Source organism: Rhinoderma darwinii, unplaced genomic scaffold (genome assembly GCF_050947455.1).
Source record: "Rhinoderma darwinii isolate aRhiDar2 unplaced genomic scaffold, aRhiDar2.hap1 Scaffold_70, whole genome shotgun sequence".
NCBI lineage: Eukaryota > Metazoa > Chordata > Amphibia > Anura > Rhinodermatidae > Rhinoderma > Rhinoderma darwinii.
The window spans coordinates 438,963-462,889 of NW_027464260.1; the positions used below are offsets into that span (position 1 = coordinate 438,963).

Below are 23,927 nucleotides of genomic sequence, written 5' to 3' on the forward strand. Positions count from 1 at the left end.
TTCTGGAAGTGCAGATCTGTGACGTCACTCACAGGTCCTGGATCGTGTCGGCACCAGAGGCTACAGTTGATTCTGCAGCAGCATCAGCATTTGCAGGTAAGTAGCTACATCGACTTACCTGCAAACGCCGATGCTGCTGCAGAATCATCTGTAGCCTCTGGTGCCGACACGATGCAGGACCTGTGAGTGACGTCACAGTGCTGCACTGCCAGAAGCTGGGTGTTGTGAAGAGAAGTGGATGACACTTCTATACACAACGCCCAGCTAGTAATAGTAGTAAACACGCCCCGATGTACGCACATAATACACGCCCAGTTGTACTTTTACTTTTCAACACGCCCAGTTGTACTTTTGCAAGCCTCATTTGCATAAATACGAAAATGGTCATAACTTGGCCAAAAATGCTCGTTTTTTAAAAATAAAAACGTTACTGTCATCTACATTGCAGCGCCTATCTGCTGCAATAGCAGATAGGGGCTGCAAAATCTGGTGACAGAGCCTCTTTAAGTAAACATATAACAGATCATTCCTCCAATTAAGATCCTTCGGGAATCTTGTATGAAGCTGCAGATCGCAGAACGCCTCCCTATTCAGGAAGTGTCTTCTCCAATATCCACCCGTCTTTGGTTTCTTCAAGGCCATAAAAACATTGGGGGGAATTTATTAAGATGGCATTTCATATGCCAGTCTTAGTATAAAGAAAGTTGGAGTAAGATGCAACACATTTATAAAATGTTTTACATCTTTCGGCTGTTCGTGCACCACAATCGTTATGTAGCGACTGCGGCCATGCTCCATCTATTCCCCCTACCCATCCGACATAATGTAAAATAAAAAATAAGTATAATCTTTTCTCCGCTTCTCTTCTTCCCCCTTGATCCCCTAAGGCTCCCTGCTGCCCATACAATGCACTGACACCGAGCAGCGTCAGGTCCTTTATATGTGACACAGCACTCAACGTCATCAGTGCATTGTATGAGCCGCAGGCTGCGGAGAGAACATGAGGGGACCAGAAGAGGAGTGGTGAGGTGAGCATTCATTTTTTATTTAATTGCCCGATAGAGGGGACGGAGAGGAGCCTGGCATGGGCCTCTACCTTGCTACGCTGCACATAGTGACATTTTTGACAATTATTAGCAGGCAGAGATTTCCACTATAGTTTACGCCAGGTGTAAATTATTATAAATTTGTTGGGGTGCTGTCACCCCGCCCCCTTTTGGGAAGCCCCCTTGTAGAAAGGTTAATACAGTTCCCCATAAGCTTTAAAAATTACCATTATGTGTTTCTAAGAAGTGTTTTTCTGCATCGGGAGGCATTAGTGTTTTTTTGTTTTTGCATCTGAAATGTGTTCTACAATGCGCGTTTTGAACTTTCTAATTGTGCGCCCTACAGATGTAGACGGCTTTATCTTGACTTTCAACGCATTAAATACACAGTGGCTGTGTTTTTTCAATGACTTTTTAATGACTTTTGTTGTGTGATATCACGCTGCAGCAAGTTATCCGAGTCAAGATAAAGATGGCTACATCCGTACATACACGCGATCACATTGTTTGCATTTAATGGCATAAATTACATGATGCTTAGTACAATTTTTATAAACGCATCGATATCGTAAGTACTTTTTAAAAAATAAAAAACTTTTTGCGAAAGTCAAGTTTTGTTGTTAGCGACACTGTAAAAAAGACTTGGTGACAACATGTAACTAAGAGATCTCATCCTCTAGGTGACCCAAGGGCAGCCTTTACCCACAATTTCTCCAAACTTTTGGCTCTATGCCGCTGAAGAAACTGGTAATTGATCTCTCGTGCTTCAGTATTTATTATTAAACAAGATGGATTCTTGTGTCCTTTGTTTTGATGCCCATCTTAACCTCTTAACGTCGAAGGACAGATATATCCGTCCTCTGCAGCTGGTAGTTTGCGCAGGAGGACGGATATATCCGTCCTGTGATCGCACGGGTACTGACACTGTACCCACGCGATCAGCGGCAGGAGCACGGCTGTTATACACAGCCTGGCTCCTGCTGAAACTGCCGGAATCGAAGCGCGCTCCGATTCCGGCAGTTAACCCATTAAATGTCGCTGTCAATAGTGACAGCGACATCTAATGTGTTTGACAGAGGGAGGGAGCTCCCTCTGTCACCCCATTGGCGCACGCACAAAAAGAAATTGCGGGTCGCCGTCGGCTTTCCATGGCAGCCGGGGGCCTAACAAAGACCCCCAGGTCTGCCTTCAGCAAATGCCTGTTAGGCCATGCGAGAGGCATGACCTAATAGATTGCCTGTCAGTTTTACACTGACAGGCAATATTTGCTTTGGTATACTAAGTATACCAAAACATTATATATGCGATCAGCAGATCGCATAGTGAAGTCCCCTGGTGGGACTAAAAAAAAAAAATGTGAATCGGTTGAATAAAGTTTGTGAAAAAAAAAACAATTACAGTCAAAATCAGATAAAACTACTTTTTTTGCCCAAAAAGTGGTTTTATTTCGTAAAAGTGTCAAAACAAATAACACATGCACATATATGTTATCCCCGCGATCGTAACGACTTGAACAATAAAATGAACACATTAATTAAACCACCGGATGAACGGCGTCCAAAAAAAACGCAAAAAACAACGGCAAAATTCTCTCTTTTCTCCCATTCCCCCCATAAAAAAAATGTAATAAAAGTTAATCTATAAGTCCTATGTACTCCAAAATAGTACTAATGAAAACTACACATTGGCCTGCAAAAATCAAGCCCACATACGGCCACATTGAAGGAAAAAAGAATAATTACGTCTCTTGGAATGCGGTGATGCAAAAACAAGTAATTTTTTTCTAAAAGGCTTTTTATTGTGCAAACGTAGGAAAACATATAAAACCTTTACATATTTGGTATCCCCGTAATCGTGCCAACCCATAGAATAAAGTTAACATGTTATTTACGCTGCATAGTAAACGGCGTAAATTTATAACGTGAAAATCAATGCTGGAATAGCTGCTTATTTTCAATTCTCTCCTAAAATAAAGTTAATAAAAGTTAGTCAATATATTATAAGCATCTAAAAATGGTACAAGTACAAAATACAACTCGTCCCACAAAAAAACAAGCCAAAATACGGCTATGTCGACGGAATAAAAAAAAAGTTACGACTCTTGGAATGCAACCGTGAAAAAACAAGACATAATTCTTGGTCATTAACGCGCAAAATGGCCTGGTCATTAACGGGTTAACATTCATTGTTAATATCCTGTAAAATGTAATCCACGGTCAATATTTATACATTGGTTGTGAAATGTCTTGTCATTTGAGCAGGCTATCCTAGATCTTATAAATTCCCCTGTAGGTATTGCCTAGATGGTGTGAGCTGGGTGACTGTAGTGCCCGAAGAGGGTTCACAAAATGTTTCCTTTTCTGTATTACAATTCCCCTGTAACGTAATCTCAAAGAAGGTAACAGAATCCATGGATGCCGAGCCTGTAACATTGTAAATTAAATGTATTGGTATTATTGTATTCCATAAATGGTGGTACAGACACCACATCACGACCCCTAAACAAAAAAAAGATCGTCGATGTAGCGTCCATCCCACACAATCCACTCGTAAAAGGGATTATTGGCTGAAAAAATGTTGTTCTCCCACCATGTCATAAACAAATTGTCCATGGAGAGGGAGAATTTTGACCCCATCAGGGCGTCTTCTGTTTGCAATAAAATAAAACTATCAAGGCAGAAAAAATTATGTGAGCGCAGATACTCCACTGACATTAAAATAAATTCTTGTAGACATTTGGAATACCTGGTATATTTCCTCAAATGGAATTCCACTGCCTTGATTGCCGGAATATGTGGTATGCAGGTAGGGCCACCATCAGAAATTTCTGGGCCTCATACAGTCAGTGGAATTCCATTTGAGGACATACATCTTGGTCCCCCATTATTAGGGGATTTGGAGAGTTTGCAACGGAAAGTCGTGGGATGGGAGCAGGACGCAAAGTGTCAGGGACTCTGTGAGCGGGCGGAGGAGTAGGCTAAGAGAACGGGAGGTGGCCGAGGCGGGAGTTGGGCCAGAGTGGATATGACGCTTGACCAGCATCTGGGGTGGGGAAAGGGAGGGAGACCGGTGGGAAGGTGGGAGAGAAGGGGCAACATAAAAAAAATAATTAAACTGAATCTACTGCTTTAAAACAGAGTCACTCACCAAGTTGCAGAACTGGCCGCCGCTTCTGGCCTCTGAATGGGTCCCATTCCTTTCTACAAACCAATTACCGCTGATCATAACCTTGATGAGCGGTGGCTGCCCACTTTATTTTACTTTTGTGGTCAGGCCCCTGACAGTAGTACCAGCAGGCCGGTTTGCAGGGGTATTAGCCAACTACGTCACAGATAACCCAAGACCATGCAAAGTTATGGATTTTTGGCATCCCATGGAATATGGGAACAATAGGGAATTCTATCAGTAAGTATTCTGCCTGTTTCTTGGCTAACACTCCTAATCCAATTCCTTCTTCTAGCAGATTTTTTAAAGATTCTTTACATGCGGTGCTTGGTTTCACCACAAGTTTGCGATATGTTGATTCATTGTCTAAAATGGTATGAACGTGTCTGGGATATAAACAGGAATCTAGAACAACTCCTGCTCCGTGCACTCCTAAGATTTGGAGGACACAGTTATACGCTGGATATATGGTGAGCACCTCTGTGTTTTCACCTTTAGCCCTTATGTGTATGTATGAACCTTTTAGATGGTTAATCTTTACCTGCTAAGGTGGAAAGGTTGGTTCCAATGCCTAGTTATGGTGGTGTTATGGTATAAATATACATATATAATGTATTTGGGACCATAAGGAGTGAAATGTTATAAAGGAGAACATGTATTACAATATAAAGGTATTTTAGAAAGGTTAAGAGAATAGTTTGCAGATGCTCTGCCGTCCCTTGAAATTGCAAACAGATGGTGGTCAATCACTTGACCACCCCCCTTAAGCATAAAGGAAACATAAGGGAATACCTGGTGCTCCACCAATGAGCTTTTATGGGAAAGGAAGCTGTAAGGCTTGAATATACAGATGACTCATATGTTATGGAATGTTCTTTGTTCGTCTGATGCTATAAGTATGAACGTTTGTAGTTCAATAAATTAGAAGTATTTTACCTTGAGAAACGTCTCAGTGTATCTGTTACTTCTCCGAGCAGCTCGACCTACCTATCGATTTGAACCTGCATGGAGATCAAGGCGTAACGTGACCCAAGTTGCGATCACAGTGGTGTCTGTAGACTGGAGTATAGTGTCTGAGGAAGTAAAGGTCCTTTTAGACGGCCCGACACTGACTATTAAAACAAGCGCCGATTGATGATATCGTCGGTAATGTGTGTGGGGGGGCAAACAATCGTTACTACACCCAGACACCGCACCGATACGCCAGTCCAGCTGTCTCCGGGCACTGGACAATATTGCCGGAAGCAGATGGCTCCGACTACTGCATAGCGGCCGTTCGGCAGAACTGCAGCTCGGCCCCTATTCTTTGACCTGAGCCATCTGCTTCCGGCAGTGTTGTTCGGTGCCCGGAGGCAGCTGGAGTGGCGGATCGGTGCGAGGTCCGGGTGTCGGGCATGCATGGAAAACCCCTTTAATACTGGCGTTTCATACACCCGTCCTATTAAACAGTTTGCTGGAGTAAGATGCAACACATTTATTAACAGGTGAACGACTCTTATTAAATGAGTAGCTTCTTTTAGCTGAAACGTGGCCTGTCATCAGTACTTTCTACGTGCTGCGGCATGCTGTAAGAGCCTGAGGGAATCCGGGAGGGAGAATCGGAGTGGTGAGGTAAGTACATTTTTAAAATGTATTTTATTGTCTCATTGGGGGGGCATAAAGTCTGATTGGGGGGGAAGTATGGGTCTGGCACGGACCTTTGCCTTGTTACGCCCCTCAGAGATAAATCTGGGCCGCATTATACATATAGATTTCTGCTATAATTTACATCAGTTACTGGCGTAAATTATAGTAAAATTGTTGGCCATTTCTGCTAAGCCCCGCCCATTTTTTGCCCCCCCAAATTTTGACTTTTGTGAATTTTCTACGCTAGTAAACTGTTGTAGAAAGGTTAATATATTCCCCCCAAAGGCTACAGACCGTAATATAATATCTTTTTTTTTCGTTATCAAAATTTTTTATTAGAAATTAAACAGAGCAAATAAAACATTTTCACAAAATTGCAAAAGTTTGCACGCAGTGCAATACAATAAAGTCAAACTGTAGAAATTGTTACAGAGATATCTGAACAATGGTAGGAGGTAGCCTCCCAAAACAGAGAAGTAATAAGAAGTAAATAATAAAATCTAATGGTAAGTAACAGTCCCATAACCATAGCAGAAGTAGTGCAATATTTAGGGAAACCAGTCCCAACACAAATAGCAATGACGGTTAAGTGCAGATTTGAACCCCTTAATGGCAGAGCGGGGAGATACCTCCCCGCTCTGCCGTAGTGTTCAGTGGCGTCCCGCTGTAGCAGCCATAGCGGCTGCTAGCGGAGCCTCCGGCCATGGTGGGGGCCCCCTCATGCCGCGGGCCCCGTAGCAGCCGCTACTGCTGCTACGGCGGTAGTTACGCCACTGGGGAGCACTACACTGGATGCACACGGTAAAGGGAGGGTATTCTGCCATCTGTGCCGTGCCCCCCCGACTGTGCCGGGTACTCCCTGCTCTTATGGGCACCGTCCCTGTCCTCGCTCCTATACCGCAACACACCCGTCACTACACATGAGGCGGGTCTCCTCCGCACCCTCCCAATGGGTGACTACCCTCCTCCCTATCACCGCCCCGGGTTTCCGGCGGAGACTAGAGCCGGCCCTACCTCCTGCTACACAGCAAGCCGGAGACTGAGGGGTGATGCGGCCGGACACTGAACAGCTGTACCCGGATAAGAGAATAATGGATGAAGGGATCACAGCCATGATACATCCTCATATCGTCAACAGTGTCGCTGTATTTATTCATTTGCAACTTGTGGCTGTCAGACTGTGGCGAAACTACAACTCCCAGCGTGCTCTGACAGCTGAAGGCTGAGAGTTGTAGTTTCAGGTTGCGGAGTACAGGATTATTTTTTTGGGGGGGGGGGTTGATTTATAACTGATGCAATGTAAAAGTGTAGTTGCCCATAGCAACCAATCGGATTCCAGCTCTTATTTTTCAGAGAGGCTTTGGAAAATGAAAACAGCAACCTGATTGGTTGCTAACGACAATTACTCCACTTTTCTGTTGCAGCAGTTTGGATAAATCCTCAATATTGTCTCCACTTGTGCGCCCTGCAATGGGGACTACAAATCCCAGCAGATCCTGCAGGTCTCTCTGAACTAGATTTTTTTTTACCAGAGTATTAAAAAGTGCATCACTCAGTAGTGTTATATAGATGGGTACAAGTGTGGAAAGTGACGATACAGCATCGTTTATGGCGTGTAATAATGTTAATGATGAAGTTTTCTGTGTTGTTTATAAGACATGTTTGACAAGTGTCTCTAGATAACATGTGCCACGCTAGTGCAAAACCCAGAGGTGTTCCGTTTGTACGTAAAAAAACTCCCCGTAAAAAAGAAGTGCATGTCATGACTTAAGGTATGTTTGATGCTTCCGCTATCTACGACCTTACACCCCAAACCCCAATAAGAGACCACACATGAATTTTGGTGTAAAGGCCACAGCAGCCATTTATTAAACACACCTTTTTCTGAAAAAGAGCATAACCATAAACACATCATAACTCCATGATAACATCCTGCTCTATTTCCCAACTCCAGATAAAGGATCCTTGAAGGCACTTCAATCATTAAACTCCATCGTTTCCTTATTAGGTCTGGACCCCTTACCCTACAGCCGTTCTGCACCTGACCCGAGGGCACCAACCATGTCCAAGACCTCTCTCTCCCTTCCTGGGGACCCTGCCCATCAGGAATATATATGAGCTGGGTAACCACTCCCCAGCCCCTCCAATACTATCCCGGGTTAAACGCCCCGAGTTCTCTTGCAACAATCTCCATTGTTGCTTCTCCTTCTTACCATTCCGTGCCTCCAAAGACCCCTCCTCCTACCGCCATTGCTACTGTGACAAAACAAAATCCCAACCGACAAATTCCCATAAACAGGAGAAAATAATGGGAGGGCGGGCGGGACAAAACTTTCTCCTGTTGTCCAGCGGGAAAGAGGGCTGCCTTTTCCCCGCATGGACTTATATACTTTATTCTCCACCCACCACATATAGATACATTTTGCCCCATGCCCCTTTCACATAACCCTCCAATCCCTATAAATATAGCCTAAAACATAATACCTAGAACATAATAGCCTAGAACTCCCAAACACCTAGTCATGCGCTTCCTTCATTACGGCTGCGCCTACATTACGCTGGGCTTACTTGACTTAAGGTATGTTTGATGCTTCCGCTATCTACGACCTTACACCCCAAACCCCAATAAGAGACCACACATGAATTTTGGTGTAAAGGCCACAGCAGCAATTTATTAAACACACCTTTTTCTGAAAAAGAGCATAACCATAAACACATCATAACTCCATGATAACATCCTGCTCTATTTCCCAACTCCAGATAAAGGATCCTTGAAGGCACTTCAATCATTAAACTCCATCGTTTCCTTATTAGGTCTGGACCCCTTACCCTACAGCCGTTCTGCACCTGACCCGACGGCACCAACCATGTCCAAGACCTCTCTCTCCCTTCCTGGGGACCCTGCCCATCAGGAATATATATGAGCTGGGTAACCACTCCCCAGCCCCTCCAATACTATCCCGGGTTAAACGCCCCGAGTTCTCTTGCAACAATCTCCATTGTTGCTTCTCCTTCTTACCATTCCGTGCCTCCAAAGACCCCTCCTCCTACCGCCACGACAATCATGTGTGACCCCTTACACATGATTGTCCCTCCACAACTGCAGGGCTTTCTCCATGCCCTCCTTAATGTCCAGGGTCCACATATCCAGACCCACCTCGTTTAGATGAACACCATCCGCCCTGAGGAAACCTACCTCTCTACCCTCCAACTCCTTATGCCGCACCACAACACCGCCATTGCGTGCCACAAATCTGCCAACTACCTTGTTGACCTTTGCTCGCGCTTTGTTTAAGCTATGTACGGAACGTGCCTGCCGCCACACCTTGCGAGCCACAATATCTGACCATACAATAACCACTCCTGGGAACGCCGACCACAACCGCAAAAGGTCAATCTTCACATCCCTCACTAAATCCCTGGACGACCGAATGCCCAAATCATTGCCGCCAAGGTGCACCACTAAGATATCCGGCGCCCTGTCCAAACCCGCATAAAATTGTACCTCTGGTAACAGCCTACACCACAGCATGCCCCGCAGGCCCAACCATCTGACCTGCACTTCTGCGTGATCCATGCCCAACTGCCGTCCGGCCGGACGAACATCAGCACGCACACCTCCCCAGTGTACGTAGGAGTGCCCCATGATCCAAATCAAGCAGGGACCTGCACCTAAAACAACACAAAACAACAACGTAACTACTCCATATCCACCTCCAGCACATCTTATCTCCACCGCCTCACAGCAAATGAGGCCGCACATACAACCTATATCGGTCTGACTCCCACCTACCGATCTTCTTAACCATCGCCGGGGATAAACCCCACCGAGCTGCTTCCGTAGCTGCGCCAATTCTAAAAGAATGAGAGCTAAAACCTGCTCCACCTCTGCCAGACAACAGGATACATTTTTTGAACACCTGTGAAAACTGGAATTTTGACAGAGACAGCCCGTCTGCATGAACCAACAAGGATGTCGGGCCCTCAGGCCTCACCGCGACAAACTCCCGAAAACCGCGGACCGGGCACACCCGCGACCCTGGTAACTCATACAAGCGCACCACAAAACCTCTCCCTTCCTGATCTGTCTTAGATCTACGGAGCAAACAAGAAAGGCAGGAGCCATCCAAATCCACATCAGCGTACAATAAACCCCCTGCCACACTCTTACTGGCCGACACCAACTCCGATATCCGGAACGCCCCAAAGAAAGCCAAAGAAAATGCCAGTGTAAATAGCCGTACTTCAAATGCTGAAACACAAACCTCCCTCAACAAATCACAAATCGCTACCAACAGCTCAAATGACACCGGCTTCCTGAGATCCCTAACTGCGGAACCCCTCCTGAAACCCTTCATTGCCTGCCGCACCAGAAAGGACTTAGTCACGTCCTCCTCACCTTTCTTCTTGAACCAAAAAGCCAAGGCCGACAAACTGCGAGCGACCGTTGCTGCAGACGCCCCTTCACTGTACGCATTTCCTATAAAATACAGCAAACACGCCGGCCGATCTGCAATACCTGCCTGCGCATTTTCTAACAAAGCCTCCCATACCTGCCATACCGCACTGTACCTCTGCCACGTTACCGCACTAACAGACCTTTCCACGAGCGACATCGCCATTGTCACACCACCTTCCACAGATGCTCTGGACAAGGCAGGCCATGAGACTCCGCCCCCGGCGCCAGCAGACGAAACCTGTCCCACTGTTGACGAGAAAGGGAATCAGCCACAGAATTCAGCACCCCAGGAATATGCACTGCCACAAAATGTGCATTCAACATCAGACCTCTCAAAACTAAATATCGCAATAGCCGCACGACTGGCGGAGAATTAGCTGTCTGCGCATTAACAGCCTGAACGACACCCAGATTGTCACATACGAAACGCACTCTCCGGTCCCGCAGACAATCCCCCCACAACTCCGCAGCCACCACAATCGGGAACAATTCCAGCAGAGCCAAGTTACGGACAAAACCACATTCATGCCATGTATCAGGCCAAACTCCTGCACACCACTGCCCTTGGAAATAAGCCCCAAATCCACAAGCACCTGATGCATCTGTATACAGCTCCAAGTCCACACTAGACACCGGCTGATACATGAGCACCGACCGCCCATTATAGGTCTGCAAAAACTCCCCCCACACCAACAAGTCAGCTTTCAACTCTGCCGACAACCTAACGAAATGATGAGGGGAATGCACCCCTGCGGTAGCACTTGCCAATCGCCTGCAAAACACCCGCCCCATGGGCATAATCCTACAAGCAAAATTCAAATGCCCCAACAAGGATTGCAAGTCCCGCAACTGTATTTTCTTCCTGCGCAGCGCACTCGCCACCAACTCTCTCATCTCCAGCAACTTATCATCAGGCAAGCGACACTCCATGTTATCTGAATCAATCATGATTCCCAAAAACTTAATGACCGTCGTGGGTCCCTCAGTTTTTTCAGGCGCCAGAGGTACCCCAAAATCCATTGCCACTCTCTCCATAGTGTGTAGCAATCCTGCACACACATAGGTACCCGGCGGACCGATAAACAGGAAATCATCCAGATAATGCAGCGCAGATTGCACCTGCGCCTCCCGACGGACCACCCACTCCAAAAACGTGCTAAACATCTCAAAATAAGCGCATGAAATGGAGCAGCCCATCGGGAGGCAACAATCCACAAAATATTCCTCCTGCCAATAACATCCCAGCAAACAAAAACTATCCGGATGCACCGGCAATAAACGAAAAGCGGCCTCAATGTCAGTTTTCGCTAACAGAGAGCCCTTCCCGTATTTCCGAACCCAAACAACCGCCGCATCAAAGTTAGTGTAACTAACCGCGCACAGGGCCGGATCAATGCCGTCATTCACCGACTCGCCTTCCGGATAAGACAAGTGATGAATAAGGCGGAATTTATTCACCTCCTTTTTTGGAACCAAACCTAACGGGGAAACACGCAAATTCTGAACAGGCGGGGAGGAAAACGGCCCCGCCATGCGGCCCAAAGCCACCTCCTTCAGCAGCTTATCCGTAACCAGATCAGGCCGCGCCAAAGCAGACGACAAATTACGGACTACCCCATCACGTCCAACCGACGTACAAGGAATCCGAAAACCTTCTGAAAATCCTAACCATAACAACTCCGCCACTTTCCTATTTGGATAGCCCCTTAAAAACGGGAGCATCCTTTCCACCCTCACCGGCGTCGCCCCTCTTCTGCTCAGCATCTCCCTGCCTGCCCTTATGCTTCTTGAAGCATCTGGACAAACCGTGGGCGCCTCCGCAACCGGAGCACTCGTGCTTGTACCTACAGTCTGGGCCGAACTTGCAATGCCCCTCATTGTACTGCCAGCAACACCCCTTTCCTGAGGATCCTGACCGACCCGCTGCTGACCCCTGACCGCCGGCCGCATCCCGAAAGGGCTGCTGCCCCTGTTTTGGCGCAGACATCAGACGCATCCATAAACTGATATCCTTGTGATCCCATCGCAACGACGGGCGCACCGACTTCCGCTGACGAAACTGTTCGTCATACCGCAACCACGCATTACCACCGTATACACGATACGCCTCCCCTACCGAATCCATATAACAGAATAGCGCCGAACAGTTCTCCGGCGCCTTCTCACCCACCACACTAGCCAAGATAGCGAAGGCCTGCAGCCAATTCGCAAAAGTCCGTGGAATCAAACGATACCGCCGCCGCTCCTCCTCCTCCTTCTTACTTTCATCCGGTTTCCACCGGTCCAAATTAAACTTCTCTAACGGCAGCAAAGAAAAAATCTCAACATATTCATCTTTCCATATCTTTTCCCTAATTTCCACCTTCAAATGTGCCCCCAGCGGGCCCTCAAAACACACATAAACCTCGCCTTTTGCCGCGTCAGCCAAACGCACATCCTCCACCACTTTCTTAGCTGTACTAGCCGCCTCGTCAACCGCTTTTCCCACAGCCACTACGGCACCCACAACCGGCGCCACTTCACTAACACCCGCAATCACTGCCGCAGTTGCACCAGAAATCGCCTCATTAGCAACCGCACTCCCTGCCGCACTAGCAAACGCCTCACTAGCAGCGCCCCATACCCTCGCTGGCGACTGCTCTACGCCTGGCACAATTCTCCTAAAATACTCCTGCATCCCTCTAAACAACAATTGCATCTGTGACATTGACAACATCCCCCCCACATCCCCCCCACACATCCCCGGCACCACATCCGTGGTAGACTCACCCGTACGTCCCTGAGGTGACCTCCCAGCGGACGCGTCCATCACTCCAGATAATCCAGGCGTCGGTCGTGACGATCCTAGGGAGTGGTGCTCCTGCACCCCACGCTCCCCGTAGCTCCCCGCACTTCCAGTCGCTGCTGCTCTAGGCTCCGCGGAATGCGGCCCGTCCACGATCCTGCCACCCCCTGGTGGCGTGGCATATTCAGAACGACAGCCCTGCCGATCCAGTCCTTCTGCAGGGCTGTCAAAATAAAATCTTCTTGTCGTTGTTGCTGCCTGTATAGCAGACCGCTGCCCCCCCTCGTCCGGATGGGGCCCGGCGTCACTCCAAGAAGTTGCCCGGGTACCTCCGGTCGCTGTCGCCGCCGCACGCCTCCCTGCTCCTGCAGGAGGCGATCTCGCTCCCCATCTAGATGCCGCCCGCCTCTTCCTACGGGTCGGTGCTGGTGTCCTGATGTCTGTACGCTGAGCTCCTCCGGCACCTGGAGCATCGGCGCCGGAGAAAGCCGTCACTTCCGGACCTGCGCGCGCATCCGGCCCAGCGCGCACATCCGGTCCTGTGCGCGCATCCGGTCTTGCGCGCGCATCCGGTCCCGCCTCCACTTCCGGCGTCGTTGTTGAAGACAGGAGGGAGGAAGATGGCCGCCGCGGCCCCCCCCCTCCTGTCACCTCCGGTCTCGCCCGCCTGATGGGATTCCTCCCTGACCTCCGTGGACCGTCGCCAGGGTGCAGCTCCGGACCAGCAGGAGGAGGAGGGTCCCTGGAGGGGCTCCCTCGGCGCCGACCAGACCGAGGCGTCTCTGCAGATGAAGGCCTCTCCTGAGGCCTGGAACGCCTGCTGCTGCGTCCCTCACTCTCCTCTCCAGCCGCTGGAACCGGAGGAAGGGCCCCGGCAATCAGCGCATCCAGCCATCCCACGCCGTGCTGCATCGCTGCATCCCGGATCCTGGCCATCGTTGACTCCATCGCCGCTTCCATCAGGTAAGTAAAATTATTTATCTGTATATTTTTCTTTTCACTATAATAACAGGACAAAACTTTCTCCTGTTGTCCAGCGGGAAAGAGGGCTGCCTTTTCCCCGCATGGACTTATATACTTTATTCTCCACCCACCACATATAGATACATTTTGCCCCATGCCCCTTTCACATAACCCTCCAATCCCTATAAATATAGCCTAAAACATAATACCTAGAACATAATAGCCTAGAACTCCCAAACACCTAGTCATGCGCTTCCTTCATTACGGCTGCGCCTACATTACGCTGGGCTTACTTTTCTTGAGCCGTTTTTCATTCTCAATAGAAAAACTGCTCCAAAAAACGCCTTGAAAACGTTTCTGGTTTAAAAAACGGCTGAAAATCAGTGGGTGTTTTCTCTTGAAAACAGCCCCGTATTTTACAGCCGTATTTTGTTAAGGGTATGTTCACACGGCCAAATTTCAGACGTATACGAGGCGTATTATGCCTCGTTTTACGTCTGAAAATATGGCTACAATACGTCGGCAAACATCTGCCCATTCATTTGAATGGGTTTGCCGACGTACTGTGCAGACGACCTGTTATTTACGAGTCGTCGTTTGACAGCTGTCAAACGACGACCCGTAAATTTACTGCCTCGGCAAAGAAGTGCAGGGCACTTCTTTGCCACGTAATTTGAGCCATTCTTCATTGAAATCAATGAAGCACGGCTCAAGGTTTACGAGCGTCTCAGATGCCTCGTAAATTACGAGGAGGAGCTTTTACGTGTGAAACGAGGCAGCTGTTAACAGTCTGTCTTTTCACACGTAACTGCCTCTCAGCGTGTGAACATACCCTTAGCGTGTGAACGTAGCCTCCGGGTATGTTCACATGCAGAATCAAAAACAGCTGAAAATGACGGAGCTCAAGAAGTGACAGCTCAGGCTATGTTCACACGCTTAACAAAAAACGGCTGTAATATACGGAGTTGTTTTCAAGGGAAAACTGCCTCTGATTTTCAGTCGTTTTTTATGCATCAAGCGTTATTTGATGCGTTTATTGCGGCCGTTTTTTGGAGCGGTTTTTCTATTGACCCAATGAAAAACTGCTCAAGAAGTAACATCCCCTTCTTTTTTACAGGGCGTTTTTTTACGTGCCGTTTTTACAAACGGTGCGTAAAAAAACGTCCTGTGGGAACAAAACGCTGTTTTTCCCATTGAAATCAATGGGTAGATGTTTTGAGGCGTTCAGCCTCCGTATTTTCTGCTGAAAATAGGCTGTGTGAACATACCCGAATTCTTTTTACGCGCCGTTTTTTTTTACACACCATTTTTTTAAAAGGTGGCTTAAAAAATGCCCCGTCTGAACGAAAAGCAGTTTGTAGGAGTTTAGCTACCGTTTTTCAGGCATATTTCAAGGAATTTACACCCCGAAATATGCCGAAAACACAGTGTGTGAACATATCCTTAACATTTGAAAATGGGTACACCCCCCCCCCCCTTAACCATGGCCGAAAAAATGTCAGAAGTGACTTGGCAAATTTTCTATTAACTTCCGCATTATAGTTTTTTATTGGCCTCAAGATATAAAGGTAACCCACCAGACAAGTGTGTCCCAACCCCTCCTCAGAAGGAGGGAGCCATTGGTCTAGCTGCTCGAACCCCCAGCGATCAGCTGTTATGTCTGGGGGGAGTGGTGGGACAGCCGCATGTTTTGCCTACAGAGAATGTAGTAATATATGGCGGCAATTCAAATGTATAGGATAGTTATCAGAATAGCTGGAAAGTAATACCACATTCTCCCTGTAGTGGTTGCTGCAGGAAAAATGAGTAGCCGATCGTAAACTAGCTGAATGTGACTGGGGTCCCTGGAGACGGACCCATGGCGATCGCTGGATTACCGCCGTGGCTCTCATAATACAGGGGATTGACTGTGATGAGACAATTTTATAAATACTGTATCAAGGAGTTCTAAGTTAATAGAAGATTAACTCCTCTCAGGACCCGCATCTATTAGCCAGAGTTGAGCGACTGCAGAGAGCGTTTCTAGGTCTGGAGGACCCGGCACGTTCCTGCATTACACAGACAGTTCATTGACTTCAATGGAAACTGTGTAATGCCTCATTTCTCCAGTGGTGGTGCTGCAGGGAAATTGAACACTTCCTGACCGTTTCCCACAAGATTTGAGCAGGTCGCTGGGGGTATTATGTCATCAGACTATCATCAGGGATCCTTTATTTTCCATTTGTGTATTCTTCATTTTTTCTTAATGTTTTGCGTTGTTTTATTTCCAGAAGCTGAGCGCTGTCATGGTCTATACAATCTCTGGACTATTACTACGCATAGTAAACCTTGCTGCTCAAAGCCTGATTGTCTCTGCAGACCAGAATGTCTCTTCCCTGTTTTATCAGAAGATCAATCTACCAGCCGGGCACTTACCCTACTTCTTGCACAATAACCAGGATATGGCCAGATCCTGCAGTCAGGACCCCCACTGTCCTTTTAGAGTAAGTCCTACCATACCTAAGCCTAAGACCTTATTCACACTACAGGGTTTTCCGGCCGTTACACGGCCGCAGTAGGAACAATAGAGCCCTAATGGGTCTATTCACACGACCGATTTTTTGCCGGCCGTCAAAAAATGGGACATGCCCTATTTTCGGCCGTTCACCCGGCTCCCATAGAAGTCTATGTAGCCGGGTTATACACGGCCATCACTTGAATGTGCTACAAGTGACGGCCGTGTCTTCCGTTGCTCGCTCTCTCCTCCTTCTCCCCACAGTGCGAAGTGCATGTGAGGAGGTTTTTTTTTTGCTTCCTGTAGGAGCGGAATCCCCAATCCCCGGCCACAGCTTCGGCAACGTTGTGGCCGGGGATTCTGCTCCAGGAGCAGTCCGTGATTTCACTGTGTCCATATATGGACATAGTGACGCCACAGACTTCTGAAGCGGAATCCCCTGCGATGTGGTCGGGGATTCCGCTCCAGGAGAACTCCCTGCCTTCACTGTCCATATATGGACACCTGACGTCAGGGACTTCTGAAGCGGAATCCCCACCGCTGTGGCCGGGGATTCCGATCCAGGAGAAGTCCCTCACTTCACTGTCCATATATGGACAGTGAAGTGAGGGACATCTCCTGGAGCCGTCCCCTACATGAAAGTAGGGGGGGTGCCATCTATGGGGGGTGACTATATGTACAAGGGGGCTGTGTGGCATTACAGACAGGGGGGCTGTGTGGCATTACCGACAGGGGGGCTGTGTGGCACTGCCGACAGGGGGGCTGTGTGGCACTGCCGACAGGGGGTCTGTGTGGCACTGCCGACGGGGTTTGTGTGGCACTGCCGACAGGGGGGTTGTGTGGCACTGCCGACAGCGGGGTTGTGTGGCACTGCCGACAGGGGGGCTGTGTGGCATTGCTTACAGGAGGGCTGTGTGGCATTACCTACAGGGGGCTGTGTGGCACTAGCTACAAGGGTGTCTGTGTGGCATTACCTACAGAGGGAAGTGTGTGGCAAAAAAATTACAAATGAAATTCATCCGATTTTAAAACGGACAGGGAATAAAACGGATACAAAATCGGCTGTTAAAAATGGCAACACAGCCCGGAACGGAACCCCTCAACAGAAAGCAACGCTGATGTGAACAGGCCTAACTGTTCTGTTGAGAAACAGGGATTGGGTATCTTTCAATCCTTTGTTCCTTGGAGATAAACAGTATAGTAAACGGTTGTTTAGTTGCCGCTTATCTCTTTTCCCTATAGCAGTAAACATGCACCTGTGGCTGTTTCAGCATCCAAGGTTATGGAGCAGTCGGGGGAGTTCGCTGTCCCATACATGACGCCATTTGTGCTTTATGTGGTCTGTATACAGATGTAGCCGTCTTTATCTTGACTTTTAACGCGTTAAATACACAGTGGCAAGACAGTTTAAGGGTATGTTCACACGATTAACAAAATAAGTCTGAAAATACGGAGCTGTTTTCAAGGGAAAACAGCCCCTGATTTTCAAATGTTTTTTGAGCAACTCGCGTTTTTCACTGCATTTTCTACGGCCGTTTTTGGAGCTTTTTTCAATAGACACTATGAGAAAACGGCTCCAAAAACGTCCCAAGAAGTGTCCTGCACTTCTTTTGACGAGCCGTCATTTTGTGCGCCGTAAGATGACAGCTCGTCTGCACAGAACATCATAAGACCCATTGCAAGCAATGGGCAGATGTTTGCCGACGTATTGGAGCCGTCTTTTCAGGCGTAATTCGTAAAACGCCTCCATTATGTCTGAAAAGAGGTCGTGTGCACATACCCTTACTTTACCTTTTCAATGGCTTTTGTTGTGTGAGCTCACACTGCAGCAAGTTATCAGTCAAGATAAACGTGGCTACATCTGTACATAGTGGAGAACATGTAAAAAGGCTTCTTACAGGTAATGTGTGCTTGTAGACAAGGAGAGACCCGGATCCTTAGAAATCAGTCTGTGATTTTTCTCTCTCAGCTCAGGGTTTTGTACCTTTGTACCTTTAAGGATATGTTCACACGTAGTCAACAAAAAGGTCTGAAAATCCAGAGCTGTTTTCAAGGGAAAACAGACCCTGCTTTTCAGACGTTTTTTACCAACTCGCATTTTTCGCGGCGTTTTCACGCCGTTTTTGCGGCGTTTTTTACGTCCGTTTTTGGAGCTGTTTTCATTGGAGTCTATGAGAAAACAGCTCCAAAAACGTCCAAAGAAGTATCCTGCACTTCTTTTGACGAGGCTGTATTTTTACGCGTCGTCGTTTGACAGCTGTCAAAGGACGACGCGTAAATAACAGGTCGTCTGCACAGTACGTCGGCAAACCCATTCAAATGAATGGGCAGATGTTTGCCGACGTATTGGAGCCGTATTTTCAGACGTAAAACGAGGCATAATACGCCTCGTATACGTCTGAAATTTGGCCGTGTGAACATACCCTTAGGAATTCCTGACACAACTAGATTCCTGATGGGGTTATGAAAAGTCGTGCAGGAAGGAGCGCAGGTTCAGTTATCCGGTCTGTGACCAGGTCGACGCTGGTTGGTATGTGCTTGTTTTACATCCTAAGGCTGGATTCACACGAGCATGGCGTTTTTGCGCACGCAAAAACGCGGCGTTTTGCGTGCGCAAAAGCCACTTAACAGCTCCGTGTGGCAGCATCATATGATGCGCGGCTGCATGCTTTTCGCGCAGCCGCCATCATTATGACACTCCATTTGGATGTTTGTAAACAGAAAAGCACGTGGTGCTTTTCTGTTTTCATTCATCCTTTTGACAGCTGTTGCGCGAATCACGCTGTTCGCACGGAAGTGCTTCCGTGCGACATGCGTGGTTTTCACGCACCCATTGACTTCAATGGGTGCGTGATTCGCGCAAAACGCCCAAAGAACGGACATGTCGTGACTTTTTTTCAGCGGACTCACGCTGAGTAAAAATCACGCACATGTCTGCAAGGCCCCATAGACTAATATAGGTCCGTGCAACGCGCGTGAAAAACACGCGCGTTGCACGGACGTAATTCCCGTTCGTCTGAATAAAGCCTTAGGCTCCATGCACACGACCGTACATTTCATCCGTAATTACGGACCCATTCATTTCTATGGCCGACGGACACCTTCCCATATATTTACGGGACAATGTCCGTTCCGTAGAAACCTTCCATAAAACATAGGACATGTCCTATTTTTTTATTTTATGTACCGTGCTCCCATACTTTATAATGGACCACGGCCTGCAAATTTCAGACCGTGATTACGGGCACGGTCATGTACATGGGGCCCGAGACACTATTTTATAACTTTTGTTTCATTAGTAACATGTAATAAAAATGATCTCTAGAATCTCTACATTTTCAACTAAAGGTCTGGATACTGGAATCTTAAAGGGCAATACTACCCCAGTTCTACATGGATACAGTCAGCCTAAATATCTGTATCGGGGGTGTACACATGATTGTGTAAAGGAGGGGGGATTTTTACATGTTACGCGGAGCGCACAGACACTTGATAGACACAAGAAAATCCCAGTCACATGGTGCAGGATATATTTATCATATGACTCTATAATGATTGCCCCAAAGCCATAGGAAAACTGCATTTTGGCGACAGACGCACGTTAGAAATATATAATCTCGCTATACAGCACACATATAAATCAGTAAGAGCTAGAGTGCCCATGATGGTAGCGCCATCAATGCCAGATTAGTGCCACCTGTACAATGTAGTACCATGCAGAGTGCCACTCATACACAATAGGGTCTGCAGAATATAGCCGTATAATCTGTGGTGGTCTTGGGCAGTAATGGCTACATTCCGGGTGATCTACGGTGGTGACGTAACAGTGTCACTACCATTTTGTGTTACATTTTACCCATGCACAGTAAGACCAAGTTCACATGGAGTTTTTTGGCGCGGTTTTTGACGCAGAAACCGCTTCGGAAAACGCCTCCCATTGATTTTAATGGGAGAGCAGAAAAAAGCGCTCTCGGGAAAAAGAACCGTCATGCCCTTTCTTTAGGCGTTTCCATCTCTGACCTCCCATTGACATCATGGCGCTTAATAGCCGCGGCCGAAAAACGCAGCAAAAACTGCGGCAAGTGTTATGCCGGCACGTCAAAATCTGCCTCAAATTTTCAGAAGGAATTTTGAGGCAGATTTTTCCACCTGCAAAAAAAACTCTGTGTGAACAGGGCCTTCTAGGTAGAAATCTGTCAATCAGCGGCGAGTGGGTGAAGGTAGCAGCAGCTCGTAAATAATGGTGTCTTTTCTATAGCGGTGGTGAAGTTCTTCAAAACAGCTTCACTTTAGCAAATAAGTGACAGACAGCAGAAATCAGTGTGTCTGTCAGTACATTATGATGCCCTAAGTGAGCAGCATAATGTAGATGACAGGTTCCCTTTAAATGATAACATTCTGGCTGCTTTCAGCTGCCACTAGAGGGAGCTCACGGTGTACAAATTTATAACGCTCCTATTGAAGTCATTGGGAACTGTATGATTACAACTGCATCCAGCTCCCCCTGGTGGCAACTTCTCTAGTCATTCAGGAGAGACTGAGACAGTGAAAGGTCTATATGGCAAGTTATTCTCCAGCCCTCTGGCCATCTTGTGGGCATTATTGCAGCCATTAGTACAGCGTTTATAGGGTCGCTAGAAGATGCTCAGTAGAGATGTTGGTGCAGATATCTTGGCATGTAAGAAATATGTATAACAAGTAATGACTCCAGCCGTTATTCCATGATTAATGTGATCTTGTTCCCCTAGGGCAAAGAACTTGGAAGGCGCTCAAGAAGTATTTTGGAGACAGGCAGACTTTGGTTACGTTATGGAGCGTTTGGCTGAAGCACAAGTCTTCTGTCATCCATGTGAGCAGGTCGGTCTGTCTTGTGCGTTGCTTCTCCTGACTGGTAATCCAGATTGTCTGACATGTCTCTTTATTACAGGGAGACTCTCTCTTGGCCTGTTCCCGCCACCTCCTGCACTGCCGAGCCACCAACCTTTATTTGGACTTACGAAATCCTAGACAACCACAAGACAGGTCTGTAGTGCTTCATATTGAACTATTGGTCCAGTTGACAATAATATTAAAAATAATATTTAAACACATTGAAGGGGATGTCTGTTTTAAAAAAAATATATATATATATTTTTAATTACTTTATTAGGGAATTCTGAGTTATTGTTGTAGTCCCTCATTCAGGATCCTCGTCTATTAGCCAGAGCGTTAAGCGGCTTCAAAGAGCGTCCCTCACTGGAGGACCCAGCACAACAACGCATTTCACGGACAGACCATTTATTTAATTGGGAACTGTGTAATGCTTCATTTCTCCTGTGGTGGCGCTGCAGGGAAATTGAACACTTTCCTCCAGGTTCCCTCTCGGATTACAGCTGATATCTGGGGGTGCTGCCACTGGACGCCCCGTAATCCGCTTATTCACTTTGGCCCTTGCCGTTCTCCAAAGCAACCCCTTTCTAAATAGGGTTTCCAGTTTTCTATAAAAATCTCATTCACTGTATAATTAAAAGTTATGTAACCTAACAATGTGTTCAGTGCCTCAATTTCTTACCATTTTTAAGATCTGTGATTGCTGTCACTGAATGGCAAACAAAGATACATAGCCCGTTAATGGTTTATTCACACACGGCAGATTTTTTGCAAGCCCCATTCAGATGAACGGGACATTGTCAGAAATTTCTACAACAAATCTGCCATGTGTGAATATATCCCCTCAGCCTATCCGTGCCCCCTCTATTAATGATCCATGAATGTGTGTGCAGGGCGTGATCAAGACAGATTCAGCCTCTGATTATAAGCAATATTTCCAATTACTTTAAGCAAGCAGAGATCTTAAATGGTAGGTGGTTAAAACATAAAGTATAATAGATTGTTTTTAACTTTTCATTATAAATGTAATTGCCCAATGATCTCTGTAGTATGGAGACTAAACATGCCGATCCTCTGTTCTCCTGGGGGATAAGCCGCTGTTAGAGAGATCTTGCCGCGGTTTCTTCCCCCTCTCCCCATTTAAATAAACCGGCACAAAAAACATTTTATAGTGGGATAAGGTGAAATAGCTGTTGGCCAAACAAACACTCTGCCAACATCTATTGCATATGTATGGCCAGCTTTATGCCTCCATAACAGGTCAAGCTTCAGTTCCCCCATAACTGTGCCCGCAGCAGCGCCCATACACTTGCATTATTCACAAGTCTGAGCGGCTCTGTCTTCACATGACAATTAGCGATTACCACTGACGGATTAGGAACTGGTCCACGCAACAGGATCGATTCTTCATCAGTTGTTCCTACCGGGACAGCAGTGTGGTATCTGGGAATGAAGGGCAGTGGCAGCAATCCAGGGAAGTCCTGCGGACGGACTCCGCAACATTTTAAATACCGCATAATTAAGCAATGAAAGCAACATTCCGCTGATCATGTGACTGGTGTCTGCCGAGACCTGGTACTACCAGCGCTGTATGTGTCAAACAGAGGAGAGATCAGATGAGCAGCAGAAAGACCTTGCAGAGGAGCTACAGTGAGAGGAGGAGAACAAGCAGGGGGTGAGAGCAGCGAGAAGGAGGAGCAGCCAAGGTGTGTGCAGGAGAGGAAGGAAGATGAACCTTAAAACAAGGAGCTAACTGGAGATGTTATTGCTAAATATTATTACTCAAAAATGCGTGATCAAATAATGTTCTGCGCTCGAGAAAGAAAAACGTTGCCTGTGCCATTTAAAAATGTGCCGTTTTTTGGTGGATATTTCCCAGATCTCACTTGCGTCAGGAAAAAGAAAGAGAAAATTAGTAAATTTGGACCTAGTGATAAAATTGCATAACCTGGACATGATTAGGATATTCCGTCCCTTCCGTACGGGTCTGACCTCTGGGACCCAAACAGTCCTGAGAATGAAGGGGCTGCAATGATGATTTAGCTCCTCTGTCCCCTTCACTGTTTCTCCCCTCCTTTGAGCGGGACGGAGAGCTAAATTAGCGCTGCAGCCCTTTCGTTCCTGGGATCTGTGGGGGTCCCATAGGTCCAACCCCCACCAATCATAAAGTGATGGCATATCCCATCATTATCCTATCTCAATTTATAAGCTGGGAATGGCCCTTTAATAGAGATTTTTACATAATATATATATTTATTTTTTTGTTTTATGCACAAATTGCAACTTTTCTATTCCAACTGGTGAAGATCATGAGATTATTTACCCCCTTACGAGTCCTACGATTAATTTTTTTAAACCGCCGTACATTGAGAAGCACAACTTGAAATCTGTTTTTAAGCATTCTGGAGGCTGGAAGATCCTTTTTTATTGTTTGTTTTCCTCTTGCGTTTGAGCTTAATTTGTTTCTTCTGGATATTGTCCTCATCGAGATTTTGTTACTTAATTAAAAAATAAAAAAAA

General features: G+C 46.9%; 2 protein-coding genes across 6 annotated transcripts in view; both read left to right on the top strand.

Moving 5' to 3' along the window:
- The window catches only part of LOC142728935 (uncharacterized), a 500,634-nt gene that overhangs the window by 349,465 nt on the left and 127,242 nt on the right, over positions 1–23,927 (top strand). The gene's annotated exons all lie outside the window — the stretch shown is intronic.
- LOC142728936 (EGF domain-specific O-linked N-acetylglucosamine transferase-like) lies at positions 16,330–21,945 on the top strand. The gene is made up of 4 exons (XM_075849178.1): positions 16,330–16,527; positions 21,287–21,395; positions 21,466–21,560; positions 21,688–21,945. Exons 1-4 carry the CDS (start codon positions 16,409–16,411, stop codon positions 21,695–21,697), a joined length of 333 nt encoding a protein of 110 aa, XP_075705293.1. The 5' UTR covers positions 16,330–16,408; the 3' UTR covers positions 21,698–21,945.